Consider the following 23731-nt stretch of genomic DNA (forward strand, 5'->3'; position numbering starts at 1 on the left):
GAGGAGTGGGTGTGGGAGAGAGGGTGATGTCATAGAGCAGATAAGGTCATCACAATGCAGGCCCCCCTGAGGCCTTTCTCAAAGGCACAGGGACTTTCTCCCCTCTATGGCTCCAACCTGCCAAGACCAGATACCCTAGTGGGACCTAATCCCAGGACCCAGAGCTCAGGAGGAAACCCAGAAGTGGGTTTCAACTCCTAACTGGGACCTTCAAATCTCAGTTTAAGGCTCTTCTGGAAGGTCAGAGCCAATTTGGGTGGGGATGGTGCAGGGAGGGATAAGAGAGGTTGGGGGAAGGAAAAGAATTATTATTAGATCATCTAGAATCTAGATGGAAGAATCTTCCCATTGTACAGGAGGGAAACTGAGGCCCAGAGAAGAAAGGGGACTTGCCCAAGATTACATAGCCAGTTGGAAGCAGAGCAGGACCTGGAACCCAAAGCTCTGTAACTTAGGACTCTTTCGACTCTTCCAGGAAGCTCCTAACTGCTCAGCTTTCCCCAGTCCCTGGTTCTTAGGCCTTGAAGAACCTTTCTCTACCAAGGCTCCTGGACATCAGAGAAGAAAAGCTCTGTCCTTTGGCTTCTGACCTTTGTGGCCTCTGATACCATTCTTTAAAATAGAGGAAGAGCCCGGCTGCTGTGGCTCAGTGGCTGGGTGAAGACCCACGCACCAAGAGATTGCAGGTTCAATTCCAGATCTGCCGGAGCACATGCCAGGATGTGGGCTGGATCCCCAGTGGGGGGCATGCAGGAGGCAGCCAATCGATGTTCTCTCTCATTGATGTTTCTGTCTCTCTCTTCCTCTCCCTCTAAAATCAATAAAGAAAAAAATTTTTTTAAATAGAAGAAGAGATGGAGGTCACTCCCTGGATGCAAGAATTAGCCAGCCCCCCACCCCCAGGGGGTGGGGTGGGGTGGGCAGCGGCTCTGAAGCCCTGATTATTTCAGTTCCACAGCAAGCTGGGACATTTGCCCACGTTTCCAAGTCTCTAGTTCTAAAATGTTGGGGTCTGAAGTGGGTCGGTCAGCTCTCTCCATCAAGTTGCCCCTTCTCTTTAATCCTCCGTTTCTTCATCTGTGAGAAGGGAAACAGTACCTGCTGAAAAGAGTATTAACAGTTTCAATGAGAAACTCATTTAAATGGGAGTGTGTTAAGCACGGTGTTTGGCTTGTAGCAAACGTTCAATAAATGCTAGCTGTCGTTATTTTATTGATATGACGTTAGCTCGCCAAGCACTGGCAGGCCTGGCTCCTTCCTTCGTGAATACTTGGGAGGTCTGGAGTGCGCCGTCCCTTCGGGCGGGCTCCTTGAGCCGTCTGCGGCCACACGGTGGGGCTGGAGGGTCATCTCCCGCCTGTGTGGGAACCAGCGGGCGGAAGCGACCGGCTCTCAGTCCCCGGGGCGCCGCCGCGGCTGCACCCCTCCCTGGGGTGTGGAGACCCCTGGGGTTCTCCCTCTTCCGCTGCCTGGGCGTCTGCGTGTCCCAGGGCAGAGGTGGCAGGGCATGTCCGCCCGCTGCGACCCTGGAATTCAAATGGCAGGGCCTCTTACGATCACCACAAACACCCCCGTGTCCACTTTACAGATGGGGTACCGAGCCCCAGACAGAGTATGCAGGACCAGGCGGCCAGAGAGGAGCCGTCTCAGATCCAAGCGCACGCCTGCCATGCCCGCCCGGCGTGGTACTCCCCGACCCGGCCAGCTTGGCACCCCCCTCTGGGCTGGTGTGGGGCTCCCGGAGTGCCCGTAGCGTCTACGCCAAAGGGGGATAAGTGCCAGCTGGAGCCTCCTGCGGGCCCAACCCGATCAGCCTTTGGGGATCCCAGGAAGGAGCTCAACACGCTGGCCCTAGCGGCCTTGCGAGGTGGTGCCGAGAGGACCTGGACTCGCACCCCGCCCCGGATCTCCTCCCACCGGGCCCTAAGTCTCACTCGCGAACCTCGGCGCGTCCTTAGCCCGTCTCCCCTCCCCCCACAGGAAAGCTCAGTGTCTCCTGAAGCCTTGGGAATGTGACCAGGTCAGCGGTCAGCTCTTTGTTACCCTGGCTTAGTCAAGTTATCATTCACTGTCTCTCCTTCATCTTTTCATTCCAGACCTGGCTTTTTCTTTATTTTGACATTTGATAATTTGAAAATTATTTAAAAGTGCCTACCTTTTAATGCTGAATTTGTTCACTTGGATGCCTGTGATAGAAGCATTTAGTCTCGAAATTCCTGTCTGCACAAGGCTGAGAACTTCTGTTTCAGGAAGGGAAGAAGGCACAGATGAGCTGTGTGTGCCTTAAGTGAGTTCCTCCTGGCTCTGTTCTCTCCCTGTAAGAATAACTGAGCTCTAGTTATTTCTCCAGCCTGGATCTCCCGAGATCGAGACTCTGGAGGAGGAGAAGGCCTCTCACTCCCCTCGGCCTCCAAGCCTGCCCTTGTGAGAGGCTGGCAGACCTCACCCCGGGGCATTTGCACCTAGGAGCAGGGTTTGGGTGGGTCAGGTCCTGCTGATTCACCTGCTCCTTTGCCCCCATACCTTGCAGCCTTGGGGGCATTTTGGTGGAGGAGGTGGTTGTGCCCTTTTGCTTTTATTTCAGGCCCGCTGAACACCAGGGCAGGAAGATCTCTCATCAGGTGCTTCCATCCATTTGAGAAAGTTGGGCCTAGGGGTGTGTCATGGAGACCTGAAAGGACCCAATTCCGAATTCCATGTCCCAGACCTTGTCCAGCTGGACAGGTTGGGGCCCAGCGAGGATTCGGGCCTTGATGAATTCAGAGTGCACAAAGCTAGGCTTGGAGCCAGGGTTCCTGACTCCTTCGGCTGCCCTCTGGCTACAAAAAGAGCTGGAATCTGGCTTCTCTTCTGCTTTTGTTGAACGTGTGGGAGTTGTTATCTTTAAGAAATCCAATGGAGACGTGAGGTTGGTGCCCACTTGCTCAGCCAGCTTTGTTGTCTGGCTTTTCTTCAGTCTGGAAAGCTCCTCTGGTCAGCTTTTTCCTTACTCCAGCCAACTTCCAGCCCGAAGAGGCTGGCTGCATGCCAGCATCCACACCTGGTTACAGATGTGTATGTACTGGGCGGATGGTGTTTCTTAGAGCCACTAGGAAGTTCAATAACTGGCCATTGAGTCCCTGTTGCTCATGGTGGCTGCCCAGGTGTGGCCTGAAAAGGACCTCAGCCCAAGGCCTTTATCCATCCTAAGCTTCCTGCCTAGCTCAGCCTTTTCTGTTCACGAAGACTTCCTAGAGAAGGGAACCCTAATATTTTGTTGTTTTTATTTATTTTTTAGAGTGGAAGAGAGAGAAACATCGATTGGCTGCCTCCTGCAGGCCCCTACTGGGGATCGAGCCCACAACCCAGGCATGTGCCCTGACCCAGAATCGAACTGGGACCTCTCAGTCCATGGGATGACACTCAATCCACTGAGCCACACCAGCCAGGCAAGGAACCCTAATATTTAACTTTCTGGGGACCATTAGTTGACACCTCAGTTTGTTGGGAAGCCCTGAAGAAAATGAGGTATGTTTGAAGATACACATATTTGACCTAGTAACAGAAAACTTAGGAACAGTCTTTCAGTTTCTCTATCTCTTTTGTACCTTTAAAAACTAGCTTTCTCATTTCTACATACAGCATTTCCAACACATATTTGGCTTGCACATAACTTTGGCTTGCACATAACTTTGGCTTGCCATGGCCCCAATTCAAACTCATGGCATCCTTATTTTTTCAGTTCTACTGGTAAATTATCTCCATATTTGTTACCAAATTCCTGGTCCACAGCCAGCCCAGAGATTGGCAGCTCTTGGATCACATGTCTACTCTAGTCCAATCAGCTGTGTGATTGTAGGTCACGTGGTTCACAACAAGGTTGCCTTAGGAGCACAGTCTACTGGGGGGAGGTGGGAGGTATTCAGAAGCTTCAGTTACAGGAACTCAGAGTTGTGGATTACCCTAGTCACTGATTCAGAATCGGGTATGAGTCACGGGAGGATAATATTACACAAAAGAAAAAGATTTTATTGTTCTCTCAGTCAATATTCCTGGGTGACATGAAGGGCACAGCATGAGATTATGTTCACAGTGCAACACAGACCTTTAGGAAACATGTTTCAAAGGCTGGCCTGCTCAGACTGGTCTTTAAGCAGGCAACCCCCTAATTCTTGCCCCTATCGTACCACCTAGAGATGCCATGATTTCAGGGACACTCAGCTTGGCATCTGGGTTGGTCCCTCCCACATGGACCATGTGAAATTGTTATTCAGAGGAACTTTGTATAGTTTGAGGCAAAACACTGGACCAAATGAGTGACTCTAAGCCCCCGCATGGATATCTCGCAGGAACATTTGGGCCTGTCACACATTCCAGGAGGGAGCAGCCGCACAGCTGCAGCCACAGCTGCCAGGAACAGCCTGGTCTCCCGCCCTGTGTCTGGGAGAGCAGGGGCTGGAGGGTTTCCTCTGGGGGCCCTGAGTGAGCTCACCCTCACCCGAACACTGACTTCATCCATCCAAGGCCGCTTGGCCAAGAGCCCAGGCAGTGTAAGGGCCTTTCTCTCACAATAGGCCCTGGGCCACCTAGTAAAGTTGGGGGAGGGGTGAGTTTCAGGCCTAGACCAGCTCCCCAGAAATCAAGGGGTACATATTGAGCTATGAAAAGCCAGGGGGTTTTAAGAAAAAAAGATGGGGAGGGGTCAAGGGGTGGTGGTGGCAGCAATACTTTGCTATTTAAAGGCAGAAAAATGCAAGGAAGTGAAGCTTTTTCTCCATTCGTTCTTTGGCAATCCTGTTAGAGAATTCCAGAAGGCATGAAGATGACTTCATGTCTCACAATTGAGAAATCTCAGTAATTCTGTGAAATGGAACCCCTGCCTGCACCATGTTTCTGATGGAAGCTGCTTTATATTTATGTGTTTAAGGCTGTGTTTTATATCACATTTAAATGAGGGTTTAATATTCTTAAATATCTACCACGAGTAGATAACAATGCATGAGGATCACAGGAAATGACATCATCACAGACATTTCAAAAAGTCCAGGGATAATATTATAAGTAAGAAAGGTACAAAAGAAGTTTGCTTTAAAAATAACAAAAACGTTTAAAAATGGATTTTTCCCAGAGTCCAAATAATTGTGGTCTAATCATCAGAGTAAAGGCTTCATTGGCTTATTCCTTTGATAAGAATGAGTTCATGCAAAACTGTATATCCAAGGGTGTGTGCAAGAGACATGCATATGCATCACACCCACAAGCACATACACCCACAAAGACAGACACACAGCTGAGCTTTTGTTGTTCTAGGCACTTCATATCCATGTTCCAAGTCTGCCACCTGCCCATAACATTTGGCAAGTTACTTCTTTGGAGGCAGGACATTTTCTTCAAAGAAACCCTGGTTGATGACATTCCCTGCTGGAAAGTATCTAGCCACCACAAAGGAGGACCCGTCACTTGCAGACGCCTTCCCCACTCCCATCTTCTTTGTATTCTTCCATATCATGGCCGTGAAGTGTCCTGTAGGGGAGCAGGCAAGGGGAGAGGGACACAGGTTAGTGAGCAAAGCCTGGAGAAGGATGCTTCAAGAGATGTTTGAGCTCCTGCACCATCTTGCCAGGCTCAAGGAAGCTTATCTTCACACACCCCAGTCAGAGAAAGGAGACCCAGAACATACCAACTGCCTGATTTTCTATAGCATCAGATCCCCTCAGTCACCACGCTGACTCTACTCACCTGACCACTTTTCAATGCCCAAAGGATTCATGGTCTTCCCAACAATTAGGATGCCACCCTACTCACACCTGCCTCCAACCATCCCCCGAACTGCACTCTTCAAAGTCACCAACGATCTCCATGTTCCTCCCCAATGGTCTTTTTTTTTACTCATCTTACTCGACATCCCAGGAACATTTAATAGGGTTGACTCCTCTCCTTTTCAGAGCACTCCCCTCTTGGTTTCCATGATTCCTCCCATCTCACTGCCTCTACCTCTTCCTCTCGATCTCACTTGTAAACATTGGAGGCCCTGCATGTCTCCAGGCTCAAATCTGGGCTCTCTTTTCTTGCTGCGCTCCTTAGGCAATTTCATTTTCCCCTGGCTCCTAATTTATTTCTCCAGCCCAACTCTCTCCTCTGTGTTCCAAACACATCTACTTGACATTTCCACTTGGATGACTCACAGGCATCTGAAATTTAACCTCATTCTTGACTTTGGTCTGCCCAAAGTTATCCCTCTCCCTACCTTCCCATTTCCTTTAACAGCACTTCTAAGCACGCGATCCTAGCGCAGGTCTGCATTCCTCCCCTACCTCATTTCCCCACAACAACCCATCATTCAATCCTCACAAATCTAACTGTAAAATACATCTGAAGCCCATCCACTCCCAAAACGTTGCTCCCAACCACAAACTTTTCTCACTTGGGCCATTGCAATAGCCCCCTGGGTGGTTCTCCAGCTTCCACTGTTGTCTCCTCCAATTCAATTTCTGCTTAAGTATACAGAGTGATCATTTTGAGACTTAAGTTGCTTCCCTGCTTAAAAATCCTTCTATTGTTTCCAATTGCACCTAGAACAAAAGTGAATGCTTTGGCCCAGTGGCCTCTTTTCCATTCCTTGAACACCCCAGGTCATTTACCAGCGCAGAGACTCTGCACACAACACGCATGGAATACAGTTCTGATGATCAATATCTTGTCCCTTAGGCCTCAGCCTTGATGTCACTTTTCAGAGATACATTTTACAGCCTCTTTGTTTTCCTGAGCACCTCCCTCCTTATCACACCTTTTCCCCCCTTCATAACATTCTTACCATTTGCAATGATAGATTTGACTACTTGCTTATTGCTTGGCTCCTTCACAAGGCTATGAGCCCCATATGGGTAGAGATAAAATTGTTTTATTCACCACAGTATACCCAGTACTCTGGCATAGCCTGCACATGCAAAGTGTAAAATAAACTTTCACTGAATGAGTGAATGAATGAAGGCATTTGAGAGAACCCTCCTGGAGTCAAGTTCTGCTCTCACTGAAAATGCAGGCCTTCTGTGTTTTGAGCTCTTTGAGACCCTAACAATGTTGAGCCTCCTTCAATTCTCTCTGCTCCAAGCCAAACAGCCAGTTCTTTCTCAAGCTACTGCCTGACCATCCAGACACTTCTGTGGCCTGCTGGATCTTCTCAGTATTGGTCTCCCACGTAGGCCGCCTGCTTCATTGATCCTTTCAAGCTGCTAACATGGCTTAACTTCCTAATTCCCTCCCATTTTGGGGTCAAAGAATTGATGCTGTAAGGTGGTCTTTACTTGATGACCATAAATTCTTCTTATCTCCTAGGAGTAAAGATCGGTAGCTCATCTCTCCCGTTTTTTCTCACAGGTGGTTAAGAAAGAAGGAGGGCAACTACTTCATACCCATTAGGATGAATTTTTTTTTTTTAAGGAAACATTTTGGTGAGGATGTAGAGAAATTAGAAAATGTATGCATTGCTTATGGGAATGTAAGTGGTGCAGCTGCTATGGAAGACAGCATGGCAGTTCCTCAAGGAGTGAACTGTGGAATTATCATATGATCCTGCATATTCCACTTCTAAGTATATGCCCAGAAGAATTAAAAGCAGGGACTTAGGTATTTGTACACCAATGTACATACCTGCATTATTCACAATAGACATAAGGGGCAAAAACCTCAATGTCCACCAGTGGGTAAGTGGATAAACAAAATGTTGTATGTGTAGACAATGGAATATTATTCGGTCTTAAAAAGGAATGAAATTCTAACATGCTACAATATGGATGAACTTGAGGACATTGTGCTGAGTGAAATAAGTTAAACACAAAAGGACAAATATGGCATGATTCCACTTAAATAAGGTTCCTAGAACAGTCAAATTCATAGAGACAGAAAATAGTTATTAGGGCTTGAAGTGGGGGGTAGGGAGTTATTGTTTAATGGGTTCAGAATTTCAATATGAAATGATGAAAAAGTTCTGGAGATGAAGAGTAGTGATGGTTGCACAACAATGTAAATGTACTTAGTCCCACTGAGCTATACACTTAAAAGTGGTTAATATAGCCCTGGCTGGTTTGGCTCAGCGGTTAGAGCATTGGCCTGTGGACCAGAGCGACCTGGGTTTGGTTCCTGCTAAGGGCATGTACCTCAGTTGCAGTTTGTCCCCCGCCCCAGTTGGGGCTGTGAGGGTGGCAGCCACTAGATGTGTCTCTCTCACATCGGTGTTTCTCTCTCTCTCTTCCTCCCTCTCTCCTTCCCACTCTATCCAAAGATAAACGCAAAAGTGTCCTCGGGTAAGGATAAAGAATAAATAAAATAAAATAAAATAAAATAAGTGGTTAATATAGTAAATTTTCTGTTAAGTATATTTACCACAAAATTAAAGCAAGAAAGTAAGAGAGAGAGAGAGAGAAAGAGACTGGTATCCACACTTTTCCAATCCTTCAGGGAAGAGGCAATGTTGATATCTCCCATGTGTATCAGATATAGTAAGGACTGAATAAATGTTTGTTGATTAAGTTGTGTTTTTCCCCCTACAGCTGAACTCCATTTTTATAATTTTTTTTTTAATAGTTTTTTCTTTATTGATTTTAGAGAGAGAGGAAGGGAGAGGGAGAGAGAGATGGAAACATCGATGAGAGAGAACATCGACTGGCCACTTCCTGTACGCCCCCCACTGGGGATCTGGCCCACAACCTGGGCATGTGCCCTGACTGGGAATTGAACTGGTGACCTCTTGGTGCATGGGTTGACACTCAACCAGTGCGCCACACCGCCTGAGAATTTTTATAATTCTTAAATTTAGGCATAGTTTATTTATTTGTCTACATCTAAAAATGATTTTCTTTCTGAAAATAACTAAACACTAATCAATAGAGTTAATGTGATACAATCAAAGCAAGAACTAAAAGAAAACAAACATTAAGTATAATTATGCATCTTTTCCACTAATCCTTAACCATTGCCCAAAAAACTCTGATTTTCACCTCCAAATAGAGGAGACACACTCCTTGCCGATTCACTCTGGTCCTTAGGTCTGAGTCACAGCTCCAGGCTTGGGCAGCTTGGCCAGGTGTCACTGCTTCTATGGGCTGTCTTTTCATTAAGGCTCGAGTCCTTTTTCATACAAGCCTTTTCTCTCAAAAGACACATGCTTTGGCCATTGACCCACCCACTCTCTCTGTCACCCAGAAAAAGAGAAAGAGCTGCTGTTTATCCACTGGTTGCCAAGTGCTTACAGACACAGTATGAGCTTCAGCAGCACGAGTGCCTGTGGGAGCCTTTCCCACACAGATGAGACTGTCATCCTTCTGATGGCGGGGAGGGTTCTGTCCGCACAGAGATGACTGAGTATGGTATTCACAGATGAAGGAAAGGACACGACTTCCTCAGCAACCATCAGATACATACTGGTTTCTAGCCCTAACCTACTAACAGCTTCCTTTTTTCTTTTTCTTTTGCTCCCAAATGGATCACATCCTCTTTCCTGCTACAGACCCAAACTTCCTAAAATATACATTTGAAAGCCACATTAAATAAGTTACAGTGTATGTTTGCAAGGGAATAATGTACAAGACTGAGAAAGAATGAGAACACTCTTTTTGTATTGATGTGGAACAATCTCTGCCAATCTGCTGTGTAAAGGAAGCCAGTGCAAAACAGATCATATATCTGACACCAGAGTGTAAAGAAAAACAAACATATTTACCCAAATGCTGGTTTAGACTCAGAACCCTACAGTGATGCACAAGGAACTGGTATCACCAGTTGGGAGGAAAAGTGCCAGAGACCAGGGATGGAAGGAAGACTTTTCACCTTATACAGCTTACAAAATTCATGTCATGTAAAAGTATTACTAATTCAGAACACATAAATGAACAAACCTGCTCATTCAAATAGAATACAACAAACGAATTGCAAGAAAACATTTCCCCCCACTCAGCACATAGCAAAGAATTGTGTTCTTCACCCCCGATGCTGCCAGGACTGGGGTGAGCGGGCAGAGATTACAGGATATTTCAAAGGCCCTTTCACCTGCAACATGAACTCGGATCAGGGGATCCCAGAACAGTGGTGCAGTGCTGGGGAGACTGAGGTGGAGAGATAGGCCTGCAGATCTTTAAGGGTCTTGCAAGCCCTGATTATAACTCCACCCAAATCTGTGCTCCCGTCTTAGGATCAGGCTCTGTCCGTCCCCAGGCACTGCCTACTGGCACTTGGTATGGCCTCGGAGCTACTTGCTCCGGGGTTTTCCTCTTTAGGGGTGGGGGGTATGGGGCAACGGGTGAGCCAGGTGGTCAGTGATCATGGAAAGCTGAGTCCCGTTCCTAGCTCTGACGCTTGCAAGATTTCTGCCTTGGAGCAGGGGCCATGGAAAGAGCATCAGATTGAGGACAGAAGGTATAAAGAAGTCTCTCCCCCTTCCAGGGGCTCAGTGTCCCCCTCTGCAAAACTAGTGCAATGAAGCCCTACCTCCAAAGGGTGTTGCAAGGCTTACGTGTCCGTGGATGGGGAGGTGCTTTGTAACGGTCAAGTGGCCTACACACAGGAGCAAAACTCATAACTTGCTCGGACACATGTCCAATTGCCCGTGAGTCTTGCTCATGGCAAAAACAGATCCAGACACTATAAAATCAAAGGTCTTCTAGACACCGATCTTTAGGAAAAGCACACCAGGTTCTGCCTACACATCCTTAATCTCTGGAAGGAAGTTGCCAGTATTCCTCCTTCACAAATCGAATTTAATTGCCACAGAACCATCAATTCTCCCTCGGGGCCCTGGCAGCAGCCTCCTCATCCCAGGCTTGAGTGCTGAGGAAGAAGCACCTCAGGGGACGTTTCTTGCCCTGCCCCATAGCCCTGCCCCATAGCCCTGCCCCATAGCCCTGCCCACGGTTGCGAGATCCCCTGCCCGAAAGGGTGAGCCGAAAACCACAGGAAACAGCGGCTCGTTCTGAGAACATGTCACTTCCTGTTTCTGAAGAACCCTCCAGAGGTTGGGAGGCCTTAGGTGGCTCCACCCATGGGTGGGATGGGGTTGGGTAGAGGGATAGGGTGGGTAGGGAATCCCTTTTTCCATTTTTCTGGTGCCTTCTGGTCAGAGAAACTCACAGCCCCTTCCAACCTATCCTGGGCTGCTCAAGGTGGATCTGAGTTGGTTCTGAGGAAAGACAGGAGCCTGGGGGGCTAGTGAGGGGCCAGAGGGAGCCCAGAGCTCCAAGCAGTTGCCTGAGACTTTAGTAAGTTTGGCATTTACTGCTCATCGTGGAGGCCTAGGAGAAAGGCCAGTGCCTCCCTGCATCTAAACGCCACCCGTCCCTATCCCTCTGGGACAGGGAAGGACGGAGCATGGACCCAACTTCACACAAACAGTAGTGGGGGTGGGGTGCTGAGGTTAGCTGCAGGCATTCTGCTTACTAAGACTATCTGAACCACAGACTGCAGCTTAAAAGTGAAGGAAGAATGCCGGGGAGGCTGGGAGGCATGGGGTACACGGCAGGAAGGAAGTGGGGTGTGAAGGGAGGAGGGAGTTGAAACCAAGAGAAGAGTGAGCTTGGCCCTTTTCCTGAAGGCCCAGGAAGCCACTGGCAGTTTAATCAGGAGAGCAACATGGGCAGAGAGGGTTTTAGAATGGCCGGGTGCTAGGGAGCAGGCTGGACCGCAGGGCAGCAAGACTAGAAGTAGATGACCCGTTCAGGTGCCGAGCCCCCGCTTCTGGGAGAAGCACTCGGCAGCTGTTAAAATCCACAGCCTCGCCCCACAGGTGCGGCTCAGTGGCTAGCGTCGACCCCTGCACCGAGAGGTCGCCAGCTCTATCCCCCGTCAGGGCGCAGCACATGCCCAGGCTGTGGGCCACATCCCCCGTGGAGGCCATGCAGGAGGCAGCCAACTGACGTTCTCTCTCATCAATGTTTCTACCTCTCTCTCCCTCTCCCTTCCTCTCTAAAATCAATAAAGAAAAAAAACTTCTTTAATAAAATAAAATCCACAGCCTCCTTATGACACACTCCAGTCAGCTGAAGAACCTGGATCTGGTGGGACAGGCATCATCAGCCTGGGAGCTCTTGGAGGGAGGGAGTGTGTGTGTGTGTGTGTGTGTGTGTGTGTGTGTCTCACACGCACTGGGGAAAGAGTTTTGCCCTTAGGGCAAAGTCAAACCAGAGGAATATGGGAGAGGTAAAACAGGAAGAAATGATTGATTTTCAGAGGGTTGGTTCCTCTCCAAAATCAGACACTCAACTGCAACACTGCCCAGGGCCAGGCAACTGGGGCAACCCTGTCACTCACCAGTGCCAGAGTTGAAGCCAGGCTGCTGGAAGTTGTAGTTCTTAATTTCACCGTACCATCTATCAGCCACCTCCTTTCCTGCATGGAAAAGACACTGTTTACAACTCAGCAGCAAAATCAACCTGCTCCCTATTCCTTCCATCTTCTCCCATTAACCCCAAACCACCGATCCCACAATTAGAAGTCTGATGAAGCACCAGTGAGCTGAAACAGAGACTTCTGCCCATGGACATAGCTGGGCTGACGAGATGGCCTTGTTGGGGGTTGGGAAGAGCCCTGGCCTGGGGTCACCTGTATTTGTGTCCCTGCCACTAACTCACTGTGAAATCCTAGGCAAGGCCTTCCCTTCGCTGGGGCTCTGAACAAGAGGGTTAAATGCAATTGTACTTCAAAGACTTCTAATGATGCTCCAAGTTTTCCAGAGACTCTGCCCTCATCCCACCCCAAGTCTGGCTCCTGAAATATCCACAAGAGGAAAGGCAATTGGGCTGGTGGGGCCTGGGTCTCCGCTGTAGGCAGAAGGGTCCTCCCTTGGAGCATCTACTGACCCAGAAGTGTTGACAGGAGGAAACGCACCGCATTTCCTCGGATGCTGCTGGTCGCAGGGTCAGAGCTCAGAGCAGACTTCGAGCTCAGAGCAGCATCTCACACTTTACTGAGTGCACGAATCACCTGGGGCTCTTACTAAAATGCAGATTCTGATTTCAGTAGATCTAGGGTGAGCCTTTGAGTCTGCATCTCTAACAAGTTCCCAGATGCCGCTGCAGGTCCGTGGACCACACTTGGAGTGGCAAGGCCTCTGAGGGCAGTGGCTACACACCGGCCCCGTTTGGGGAGCATTTAAAAATTGCTGACGCCCGGGCCTGCCACAAACTGATTGCATAGGTACCTCTGGAGGAGACCAGGCACTGATATTTTTAAAAAGCACCACAAAAGATCCCATTGTGCAGCCAATGTGGAGAACTACTGCCTTAGAGACCACTTACCCAACCCCTTCTCTGCAGAGATGGGAAAACGGGGGCCAGAGAGGTAGGGACTTGCTCAGCGCTCCATAGGGAGCCAGCGCAAGGCCGAGATGGAACCATGTCTCCTACTGGCTTTTCCCATCCCTGTCCCTCTTTCCCTGGGCCCAACAGGCCCTAAACCAGGCCTGGGGAGGCGGCTGCAGGCTGTGGACTCCTGCCTTCCCCGGGAGCATGCGCACACTTCTCCTGGAGGGCCACAGAGCTGGGAAACCAGAGGACCCCCCCCCCACCAGGAACTCCCAGGATGTGAGGCCGAGGAGGAGGAGTCATTCCAGCACGCTCCAACATTTTTCCTGAAAAGCCACGACAGGGCTGTCAGAGCCAGGAAGCTCAGGATGTCTGGTCGGGGTGGCGGGACTGCCATTCTGGGCTGAGACCTCAGATGAGGAGTTGTCTTTCCCATTATTTTCATTGTTTTCCCATGGAAAAAACTCTATTGCACTTTTCTGATGAAAAAATTAATATAGCACCACCATAAAAAATTTAGAAAAATGTGACAAAAACCAAGTTCTTCTGTAGCTGGGGATGCATGGGTGCCGGCAGGGTCAGGCTGAGGCTACACAGAGATGGTCTGGTCCCCACGCTCCTCCCCAGCTGGGAGCTCTTCCGGGCAGTCTGACTCATCTCTGTGTCCCCGGCCGGCCGGCAGAGAACCTGTGCTGCGCTGCAGTCAGCCCCCGGGGCAGGCCGAGCTCTGGGCCTGTGGCTGCCGCTCAGCTACACCACGGAGGGTGCTGGGGCCCAGGAGAGGCTTGGACGCTGGCGGCCGAGGCTCAGGCAGAAGTCAGAGAAGTCGGGAGCTGAGAAAGCGACCCACCTGTCTGATCGTAGGATGCCCAGGCCAGGTTCTCTCCGCACTGGCCGCGACTGGACTCCGGGCTGTGCTTGAGGATCCTCGTGCTGGCCAGGGCCTCGGAATACCTGCCAGAGACCAGGGTTTTTCCTCAGAGCCCAGGGAAGCCCCAAAGTGTGAGCCCTAAAGGGGTGCGGCCACACTTCCTTCCCTGGCCTCACGGAGGAAACCGGGAGCATCACACCTGCATCTTTTCTGAAACCCCCAAACACCCTACTTTGCAGAGGAGCAAACTGAGGCTCAGGAACAAAGGCACCTGCCTAGGTGAGTGGCAGAGTGGTTCTTCAAGCCTGGCTGTATCTGCCCCCAAAGTTCATGTCCCTTTAGCCACCCTAAGGCCCCTCTGACTGCAGCAGCAGCACTGAGAAGGGCCCGTCACCCCGGGGTGCTGGGGGACTCACTGCTGAGCCTCCTGGTTGAGCTTCTTGCAGAGCTTCAGCGGGGGGACGCCATGCTGCTGCCGGTACTCGTTGTGGGCCTTCAGGACCTCATTATTAAACTGTTTGGAAGCTGCAATGATTTCAAAATGGAGAATGTTTCAGTGCAGGGAAGAGACCCACCAAAAGTATGATTGATGGCAGGCTTTGGAGTAGTGCCCGGTTCACACCTCAGGCCAAATGGTCAGGCGCCCCTTCAGTACCGGAGCCAAATGGACCACTGTGACGCCCTGCCCCACGCCTCTGCTCGTCCTGTCTCTGTCCCTGATGCTGCCCTCTGCCCTCTGCCCAGCTGCACCCCATGGGCTATGCAGGGCCATCTGGGCCTCGTGGGAGATTTGGGTCTTTATCTCTTTATCCAAAGCAACAGGAAGCAACTGACTGGGAGCAGAGGAGTAAGCTGGTGAGACTGGTGTTTCTGAAAGTTCCTGCTGGCTGTGGAGAGGAGGTCGGGCCAGGGGTGCAGAGCAGATGTTTGGGCGGGGGTGAGCAATGGGACTTCTGATTGGATATCTCAGCCGGGACCTATGGTGTGTGGTGGGGACTGGAAAGGACTGGAGGTGGCGCTCAGAGGACAAGCCTGGCGGGCGTGGAGGGGTGCCCACATCGGGCTAGTGAAATCAAGAAGGCAGAGAGACAGGTGAAGAAACGAGGACCAGGGAAGGACGCACTGGGGAAGTGGAATGAGGGGAGAGAGTGGAAAAGATGGTGGTGGTGTTGGGCTCAGAGTTGCACTGAGGGATGAGGTAGAGCCTGTGCCCAGTGGGTCATGATCTTAGAAAGGGCAAGGGCAAGGGGGCTGGGGCTAGGGAGAGAATAAGTGGTGAAGCTAAGGTCAGGCACAGTCAATAGTGGACAGAAGTGACATCAATTTGGACTGAAATGGAACCCCATCCATCCAACATCCTCCACCCATCTCTCCACCATTCATTCATCCATCTGTTGATTTGTCCTCTATCCAGCAGCATCATCCACCCTCTCCCAATTCAGCCATCTGATCATGTGCTCTCTGAGCACCTCTTCTTGCTGGGTCCCACGCTGTGTGCTAGGTGCCCGGAGACAGGTCAGCCACGCCCTGTCCTCAAAGGTCTCAGACAGAGAAGGAAGCCAGCCTGTAAACAGACACTGTGGACAGTGTGCTGGGGCCAAGGTGCTCAGCACAGGTGCAAGGGGAACTTGAAAGGCAACCTAACATGGTCTAGGGAATCAGAAAGGAGGTGCCCCTCGACATGAGACCCCAAAGATGTCAGGACAGCAGCAAGCCAGGCTTAGACTGTGAATAGTTTTCTGTTTGTTTGTTTGTTTGTTTGTTTTTTTTGGTGGCACGTGCCCCTAGCGGGAGCCAAACCCGGGACTCTCTGGTCCGCAGGCTGACGTTCAACCACTGAGCCAAACTGACCAGGGCTAGGCTTAGACTGTGAAGGCATCAGCGACAGCCTTGGGAAGCTGGGAGTGTCCCTCTGTGGAAAGGGGGGAGTTGGGTGAGTAGGAGGGAGGGCTAGAGAACCCTTAAACTGAGCTGGTTCCATCCAGCAGGAGCCTGTCCCCAAGGCCTGGCCGGAAGGGTGTAAACTGGAGAAGCACCGATTCCTTCCAGTGCCCCAGGTCACAGTCACCAGCTGTTCTTCTCTGCTGTCTTTTCACCCCAGAGGCTGAGCAGGTGAGCCAGCAGGGAATCCTCGTCCCCTCTCAGCCAAACCCACCATGTCTCCTGGGTCTTCGAGTCAAATCCCACTAGGCCTCTGAAGGGACCTGAGAGGAAGAACACTAGAACGTGCCCTCAGGAGCTTTGGGCTAGATGCCAACCCAGGGGACACAAAGGTAACTGCCAGTCATGTGGTTGAGCTATCCAAGGGGTTTTTGATAAGCTGAAGAATGAGTGGTACCAACCCTGAGGACTGTGGGGCCCAGCAAGGCAGTTCAGTGAGGTCCAGTTACACTAATGTGGGCAGGACAGGGATCTGGGGGGCAGGGGATGGTGCCAGGGTGTCGGATGTTTTGGTTGACAGGAAGACATGGGGAGGCCCATACTAATGTCCCTTCCAGCTCCTATGTCCCAGGCAAGCATGGTGAGGCACCACTGGAGATGAGTGGGACTGCGTGGCATGGGCAGTGGTGACCACGGTGTATCAGGGAAGGCTCCCTGGAGGAGGTAGGTGGTGAGAAGGCAAAGTGCACAGAAAGGGGGAGGGTGGACAGGATCCAGTGTATCCCAGGGCGGCAAGGGAAGGTGAAGATAAAGGGGATAGGTGCGTAGCTAAGGCGAAGACCATTTTCAGGCACCTGAGTGCTGGGCCAGGTTGCACTGGGCCCGTAGGGCTGGAGGCCCTGCAGTCTCCTTGGCAGAGAGGGACATTTATAAAGCTGCTAAAAACTAGGTCACCGCACTCCCAGAATATGAAGTTAAGAGAAACAAAAGTGAAAGTTCCTATGCTCAACCTAAGTTTGGTGCCCAGAAGCCAAAGCCAGTCATTGTCCCCAGCAGGGCCAGTTCCCTGGGCTACAGTTCCTAGGAGGGGGTCAGGAGAACTTTTTGGTAACCAGGAGGGGAGCCCTTTCTTCTCAACCCTGCTGCGAGGCATGGGTGGGTGTGTGTGTGTGTGTGTGTGTGTGTGTGTGTGTGTGTGTGTGCTGCCACCACACTTCTGCCTGGCCCCAGGAGTCCCCTCCCACCACAGCAGCCAGTCCCAGCCCAGGTGGCTCCTCACAGCAGGGCCTCAGCCTCTGGGAGACAAGATATCACTGGTGACCGCATCCAGCAGGAGGCACACCCCACTTCTATAGAAAAACCCAAAGACAAAGATAAACATAAGGGGAAAAAAAGTCAAAGAAAACCCCCAGCCCTGCATTTGGCGGGGAGAGCCTTCACAGCCAGCCCACAAGGGGGAGAGAGGGGTTATTCCTCAGGAGGGCGGCTCAGGGTGCCAGCCTGGAGCGAGGGAGGTCTTTCCTCTGCAGGTTGGCCAGCCCTGCCGGCGCTGGCCTGTGCGTGATCTCATTTACTTCTCGCCACCTTTTGTGGGAGCTTCTACTACTGTATCCATTTCTTACAATGAGGAAACTGAGGCTCAGGAAGGGAAGTAACCTGCTCACATTCCCACACTGGCTCAGGGGTAAACTGTCCTTAACCCCATGCCACCCCCAAGGGTTGCCAGTCAAAGGAAGTCACAGAGAAGAGACAGAGGGGTTGACCAGACCTAGGAGGAGGGTCAGGCCCAGTGAGGTTGGCAACTGCCTTCAGATCTCTGAGAGGAGAGAAGAGGAAGAAGGAAGAGGAAAGAGGAGAAAAGAACTGAGTTTTCAGACCTGCCTTAGGGGCCCCACAGGAAAATCAGGGGCTGAAGGAATAGAACCTCCAGGGGCAGGTTTGGGGCTCAGGTTAGTGCAGTTAACAGGTGGAAGGAGCTGTCTGGGTGTGGCTCCCTGGGCTGAGGGGCTGAGGGGAGGCAGCAGGGCTGAGGGGCTGAGGGGCTGAAGGAAGGCAGCAGGGCTGAGGGGCTGAGGGGCTGAGGGGAGGCAGCAGGGCTGAGGGGCTGAGGGGAGGCAGCAGGGCTGAGGGGCTGAAGGAAGGCAGCGGGGCTGAGGGGAGGCAGCAGGGCTGAGGGGCTGAGGGGAGGCAGCAGGGCTGAGGGGCTGAGGGGAGGCAGCAGGGCTGAGGGGCTGAAGGGGAGGCAGCAGGGCTGAGGGGAGGCAGCAGGGCTGAGGAGCTGAGGGGAGGCAGCAGGGCTGAGGGGCTGAGGGGAGGCAGCAGGGCTGAGGAGCTGAGGGGAGGCAGCAGGGCTGAGGGGCTGAGGGGAGGCAGCAGGGCTGAGGGGCTGAGGGGAGGCAGCAGGGCTGAGGGGCTGAGGGGCGGCAGCAGGGCTGAGGGGCTGAGGGGAGGCAGCAGGGCTGAGGAGCTGAGGGGAGGCAGCAGGGCTGAGGGGCTGAGGGGAGGCAGCAGGGCTAAGCTATCTCTGCTGAGGGCACAGGCATCTGAACTGGGGCTAAACTGGGGGCTCTTGAAGGTCCTTTGGGGCCTAGGCTTCTAAATGCCAAATAAAGACTCCAAGGCGGTCTGTGCCCCTCCTCCCACCTGGCTGTTGGCTAGGACAGGCTCCTCCCTCAGCATCTGTCCCCTTCAGGGCCGCCTGGGAGAGCCCAGCCTGACTCATTTCTCTCCACACTCCCCACCAAAGAGACCAGGGCAGAATCGCGGAGGGACTCCTTCTGCCTTTTGGCAAGAAGTTGGTTTAAAAAAAAAAAAAAAAAGGGCCAAAATGGAGTCACTTTTGCTAAGCCACCTCACCAATCCAAAACTTAATAACCAACCCAATTGCAGTTTCAGCCTCTCCCGGGAGTGGAATTTTAAACCAATCAGTCAAGAATTTCCTGATCACTAGTGAGACGAACTGCCCGATAAGACCTGCTGCTTCCCTCTAAGTCTAAAGGAGGGTGACCCTGTCTAAAATAATCCACTCTTTTAACTTCTCAGTCTCGCCCTCTTCCTGTCTATGAAAACCTTCGAGTGCCCTTCTAGTTGCTTGAAGCTGTGCCTGCCATGAATTGCTGATTAAAGCCAATTAGAGCTTCAAATTTATTCAGTTGGATATTGTTCTTTACACTGAAAAGTGACCTGGTCCCACCTTTGGGGCAAAACTGGTTTATCAGGAAGAATAAAAATCTGAGAAAAGAGTAGAGCAGCTTCTGTTCTTCCAGCCTGGGTTCCAGGAAATTCAAGAGGCAGACACCAGCTCAGTCCTTGACTAGCCGTGTGATTCTGGACAAGTTGCTTAATCACGCTATGCCTCATGTCCCCCATATAGAAAAATGGGGATAACAGTATCTACTTCACAGCGTTGTTGTAAGAATTAAAAGAATTAATCTATGCCATTGCTTTAGAACAGTTCTGGAACATAGTGAACAGTTATTCAATGTCAATTATAATGATATTATTACTATTGAGCCAAGATCCTTTAGCCTCCGGCTTTGGGAGATACTGCCCTGTCAGATCCCACCCCTGATTTCCACGGGGGTGGGGCTTCTGGTATTTAAATGGATCTTTGATGACCTCTTTCAGTACCTCCTAGCTCAGATATTTGCTGAGTGAATGAGTGAGCAAATGAGGAGGGCCTTCTTCTGGATGAGGAAACTGTAGTCTGGGAGGACATGTGAATTGCACAATTTCACACAGCGAGTCCACTCTTGAGCCAGATCTAAGGACAGCCCTCCTCTGCTCCAAATTTCACATACTTTCCACTTTACATATACTCTCCTCTCCCTAAGCAAAAATGATGGTCAAAGCTAAGAGTTGCTCAACTGCCCACAGGAACAAGGATGTCTCGGAGCATATGCTCCAGGCTGACCATTTGCACACAGATAACAGTAACCTAGGGACCGAAGGAGCCAGGGCAGCCAGTGTCCATTCTCCAGCCCTGCCTGTGGCCACTCAGGCTGCCTGAAGCACTGGGCAAATCCCTGCCCCTCTGGGCAAATCCCTGCCCCTCTGGGCCCCACTTCCCCATCTGTGCGAGAAGGATGACATCTGTGGTTTTCAAAGCGGGGAAACACTTTCTTTGAACTTTTTTCTTTTCAATAAAATCAACAGATGAAAATGGAAGAGCCGGGACTGATGTGGCCCACACAGCCTCACCCTGCAGAGGTGTCAGGGCCCTGCTCAGAAGAAAATTCCTGAGCTAGCTGGTCCCTACATACTTTCTGTTCTGATGGCAGATGGGGGTGGAAGGGATGTTAAGATTCTTAGAGATAATTAGAGGGTGTGGAAAAGTCCCTACTGAGCCAGATCTAGGCTGAGAAGCAGGCAGGGAGCAGGTGACAAGTGGTAGAGGGGAAGCCCACATCTGGGAAGTCAGAGATCTGGGTTCAAATCCCTATTGTCTACTTACTGGTCAAAGTATGAGTGTGGGCATGGCACACAACCTCTATAAATCTACACAATTGATAATAACTAGCTCCAAGCCTGGCATGCATTAGGAGCCTAATAATTTGTAATCACTATATTAGGGACAAGAGGTTCCCACTGAGCCCAAGGTCATTGTCTTTCTCTGCTCCCATCACAACTGCTGCAAACTGAAGTCCATCAAGAAGACCAGGGCTGGGCGATGGACCTGGAAGTCTCTGAACACTGGGCTGAGTGTCTCCTGGAATTAAAGCTGTGTCAGTTGCGTAATAAGTTTTTTGGAAATGCCTACTACCCCAAACAGCTCTGGGGGAAATCTGAAGTTTAAGATTAAAAGAGATTGGCTCAGCCCTGGCCGGTTTGGCTCAACGGTTAGAGCGTCCGCCTGCGGTCCGGAGAGACCAGGGTTCGGTTCCTGCTAAGGGCACGTACCTCGGTTGCAGTTTGTCCCCGGCCCTGGTTGGTCGTGCGGGTGGCGGCCACTCGATGTGTCCCTTTCATGTCGATGTTTCCCTCTCTCTCTCTTCCTCTCTCTCCCTCCCACTCTGTCTGTACAAAAAGTGGAAGAATGTCCTCGGGTGAGGATAAAAAAAAAAAAAAAGAGAGATTGGCTCATATGCAGTGATGAGGAAACTAAGGCACAGAAGAGGCAGGGGCTGGCTCCTTACAACAGTCTTTATGAAACCACAGATGGCTACACGTCTGTGAGTGCTACTGGCCCTGCAGCGCAGACCTCGGGCTGGTGACCTGGAGCTTCAAGGTTGGGCCTGGGTTACCCAGAAAAGTCACTCTCTCGGAGACCCTTAGGGGAGCCAGACACTGTTCTGGGGGCTCACAGTCTTTGGGAGAGATGAATATGGCTATAAGGGAGAGAGACCTGGGCCAGCATTCTGGAAGGTCCTTGGTTGTGTGTGTATATATGTGTGTGTGTGTGTGTGTGTGGGGGGGTGATGGGGTGATGGCACCTACTCCAACCAGCTCTAACCTGCCTCCTGCCACCGTCCCCCTCCTTTGAGACCTGCTTGACTCTGTATCTTCAGCAAGATGCAGAGTCAAGCACCCAAACATACCTTTGACACTTGTCATAAGTCACCAAAGTTGGCTTGAGGTTACCATCTCCAAAACCCATCCTCTCCTCCTCTCCCATCCCTTAGATGCCTCTGTCATCTCTTGCCTGAATAACTGCAGCAACTTCTTCTTGACCCCCAACCTCCTCCTCCCCCCATATGATCCACCCTCCACCCTGGCACAACTCTGGCCCTACTACAGATTAATATATTTCAATGGCACCCCAGGTCTCAGGGATGAAGTCCAAATTCCCAAGACTCTCGGATTTGACCACCTCCTCCAGGAGCCTTCAATAAGCCCCTTTGCCAAGAGGATCTCTCCTTGCCCTGAGCCCCCACTGCTCTTCACCTGCACCTGTCTTGCGGCTCGACTCACTTCCCACCTCCTACTGAAGCCATGTGATCCTGTCTCTCATCCCCAGATTATTTGATTCATTGATTCACTTCACGATCCAAATGAACACTCCTGAGGACAGGGGCCATGCCCTCCACAGCAATGAGTCCACAGTTTGGTACAGCTGGTAGATGGTGGAATGGATGGAAGGAAAGGAGAGATGGATAGATGGATGAATGGATAGAAGAATGAGCACACAGCTGAATATTAGCAGTTCAGAAGAACTGTTTCTTAGGGGGGAAACAACTGATTAAAATGTGACTTTAGAGAATTTTTGGATTTTCTCTCATATCTGCCATGCTCTTGCCCATCACCACCTACCATCATGACTTTTAGCTTCATCACAACTCCTTATGTCACCTTTCCACACTGCGAAGGACCCTGGGGATCATATGGGCCACTCTCATTGTATAGACAGGGAAAGAACCTTGCTCAAGATCACACAGCAAGTGATTAGCACAGCCAGGGCTGAAAGCCAGATCTGTCAGCACAGGTAAGGCAGGCTAAGACCAGTGCCAGGGAAAGCCACTTACTCCCAGCACTGGGACCTCATGAGTCTGGATCTTGAGGACAGATTGAAGAAGGAACCCCGCTTCACCTTCCTCAGGTTGACAACCCAAGGTTCGCGTGAAGCAGGACTTCTGAACTCTGTTCAACAGCTGTTCTGAAGGGTTTGCTGTGAGGCAGTAACCGTGCGAGACAGTCACGGCCCCTGGCTGCCAGGAGTGAGGTGTCCATGGGGGACAGGTCTATGACTGGGTAGTGTCCCAAGCTGATGCTGGGAGGGCTGCAACCAAGAGACCTGCCATCTTTCTAGGGGAGGGGAACATAGAGGTGGTCTCCCAGCCCGGAAGTTGAGTCTAACAAGAATGGGGAAGATTTTCAACCTCAGAAAAGTGGGAGAGGGCTAGTGGTGGTGGTGAAAGGGACCCCAGGAGAAGGGACCAGCCTGCCTGCCTCAGGAGTGGAGGGGAGGGGTGGTGCCCAACTCCCAAGGACCCCTCCTCAGAGCTGCAGAATGTGTCCTCTCTCGCCTGCAGACAGTGGGATGGAAGGTGTTGGGGAGGGACAGGATAAGGTCTGCATTTTAGAAAGTTCACCTGGGACAGCCACGGTGGTGAGAATGGGCAGCCAACAGGTCAGAGCAAAAGGGGAAGCGGGAGTCTGGGCCCTGGCAGAGCCTGACAACCTGGCACACAGCCTGGCACAGAGGGGGCACTAAGTCACAGCGACAGAAGGATGCTCGAGCTCTCCTTAGGAGTTTTGGTTGGAACACGCCGCTCTGCAGTAAAGGATGCTGTCAGTTTGGTGGCTTTTTCCAACTACTGTAACGCTGTCCTCCCGAAACAAAGCAAAAGCCACGCCTGGGCCGGAGGCTGAGCACTAATCCCATCAGCGCCTGAGCCCTCTCTGACGCAATCTCTGGCTCGCGGACAGGGGGTCCCTCCCTCGGTTTCCCCTTCCCTCCCTCTATCCGGCGGCCCGACGGCCACCCCGGCTTCCTGGCGGCCCCGGAAACTGCCCCTGCGACGCCTCGGGGCGCTTCGCCGCGCGCGCCGCTCCGTCCCGCGCTCGGGGTCCCGCGTCGCAGCCGGAGTCGCGTTCCGGCGCGGAGGCGGCCGCCCCGCTCTCGGGAGACCCAGCCCGCGCCCGGGAGGGTGACGGCCAGCATCCCGGAGCCCGTGGCTCCCGAGCCATCCCGCACCCGGCCCGGCCGGCCCCGCGGTCTCACCTGACTTGCCCATGGCCGGCTCGGCACGCTCGGCTCCCGCTGCCTCCGGGC

At 51.6% G+C, this 23731-nt stretch overlaps 1 protein-coding gene across 2 annotated transcripts; it reads right to left on the reverse strand.

Moving 5' to 3' along the window:
• Positions 1-4017: 4017 nt before the first annotated feature.
• GLIPR2 (GLI pathogenesis related 2) lies at positions 4018-23731 on the reverse strand. Of its 2 annotated transcripts, XM_036261462.1 has the most exons (5): positions 23681-23731; positions 14556-14664; positions 14119-14222; positions 12277-12354; positions 4018-5502 (listed from the first exon to the last, which is right to left on the reverse strand). In XM_036261462.1, exons 1-5 carry the CDS (start codon positions 23691-23693, stop codon positions 5342-5344), a joined length of 465 nt encoding a protein of 154 aa, XP_036117355.1. In that variant the 5' UTR covers positions 23694-23731; the 3' UTR covers positions 4018-5341. The 2 variants fall into 2 exon arrangements, with proteins under 2 accessions (XP_036117355.1, XP_036117356.1); XM_036261463.1 differs by lacking the exons at positions 12277-12354; positions 14119-14222 and having other exon boundaries at positions 5436-5502.

This window comes from Molossus molossus, unplaced genomic scaffold (genome assembly GCF_014108415.1).
Source record: "Molossus molossus isolate mMolMol1 unplaced genomic scaffold, mMolMol1.p scaffold_m16_p_14, whole genome shotgun sequence".
Classification (NCBI taxonomy): Eukaryota; Metazoa; Chordata; class Mammalia; order Chiroptera; family Molossidae; genus Molossus; species Molossus molossus.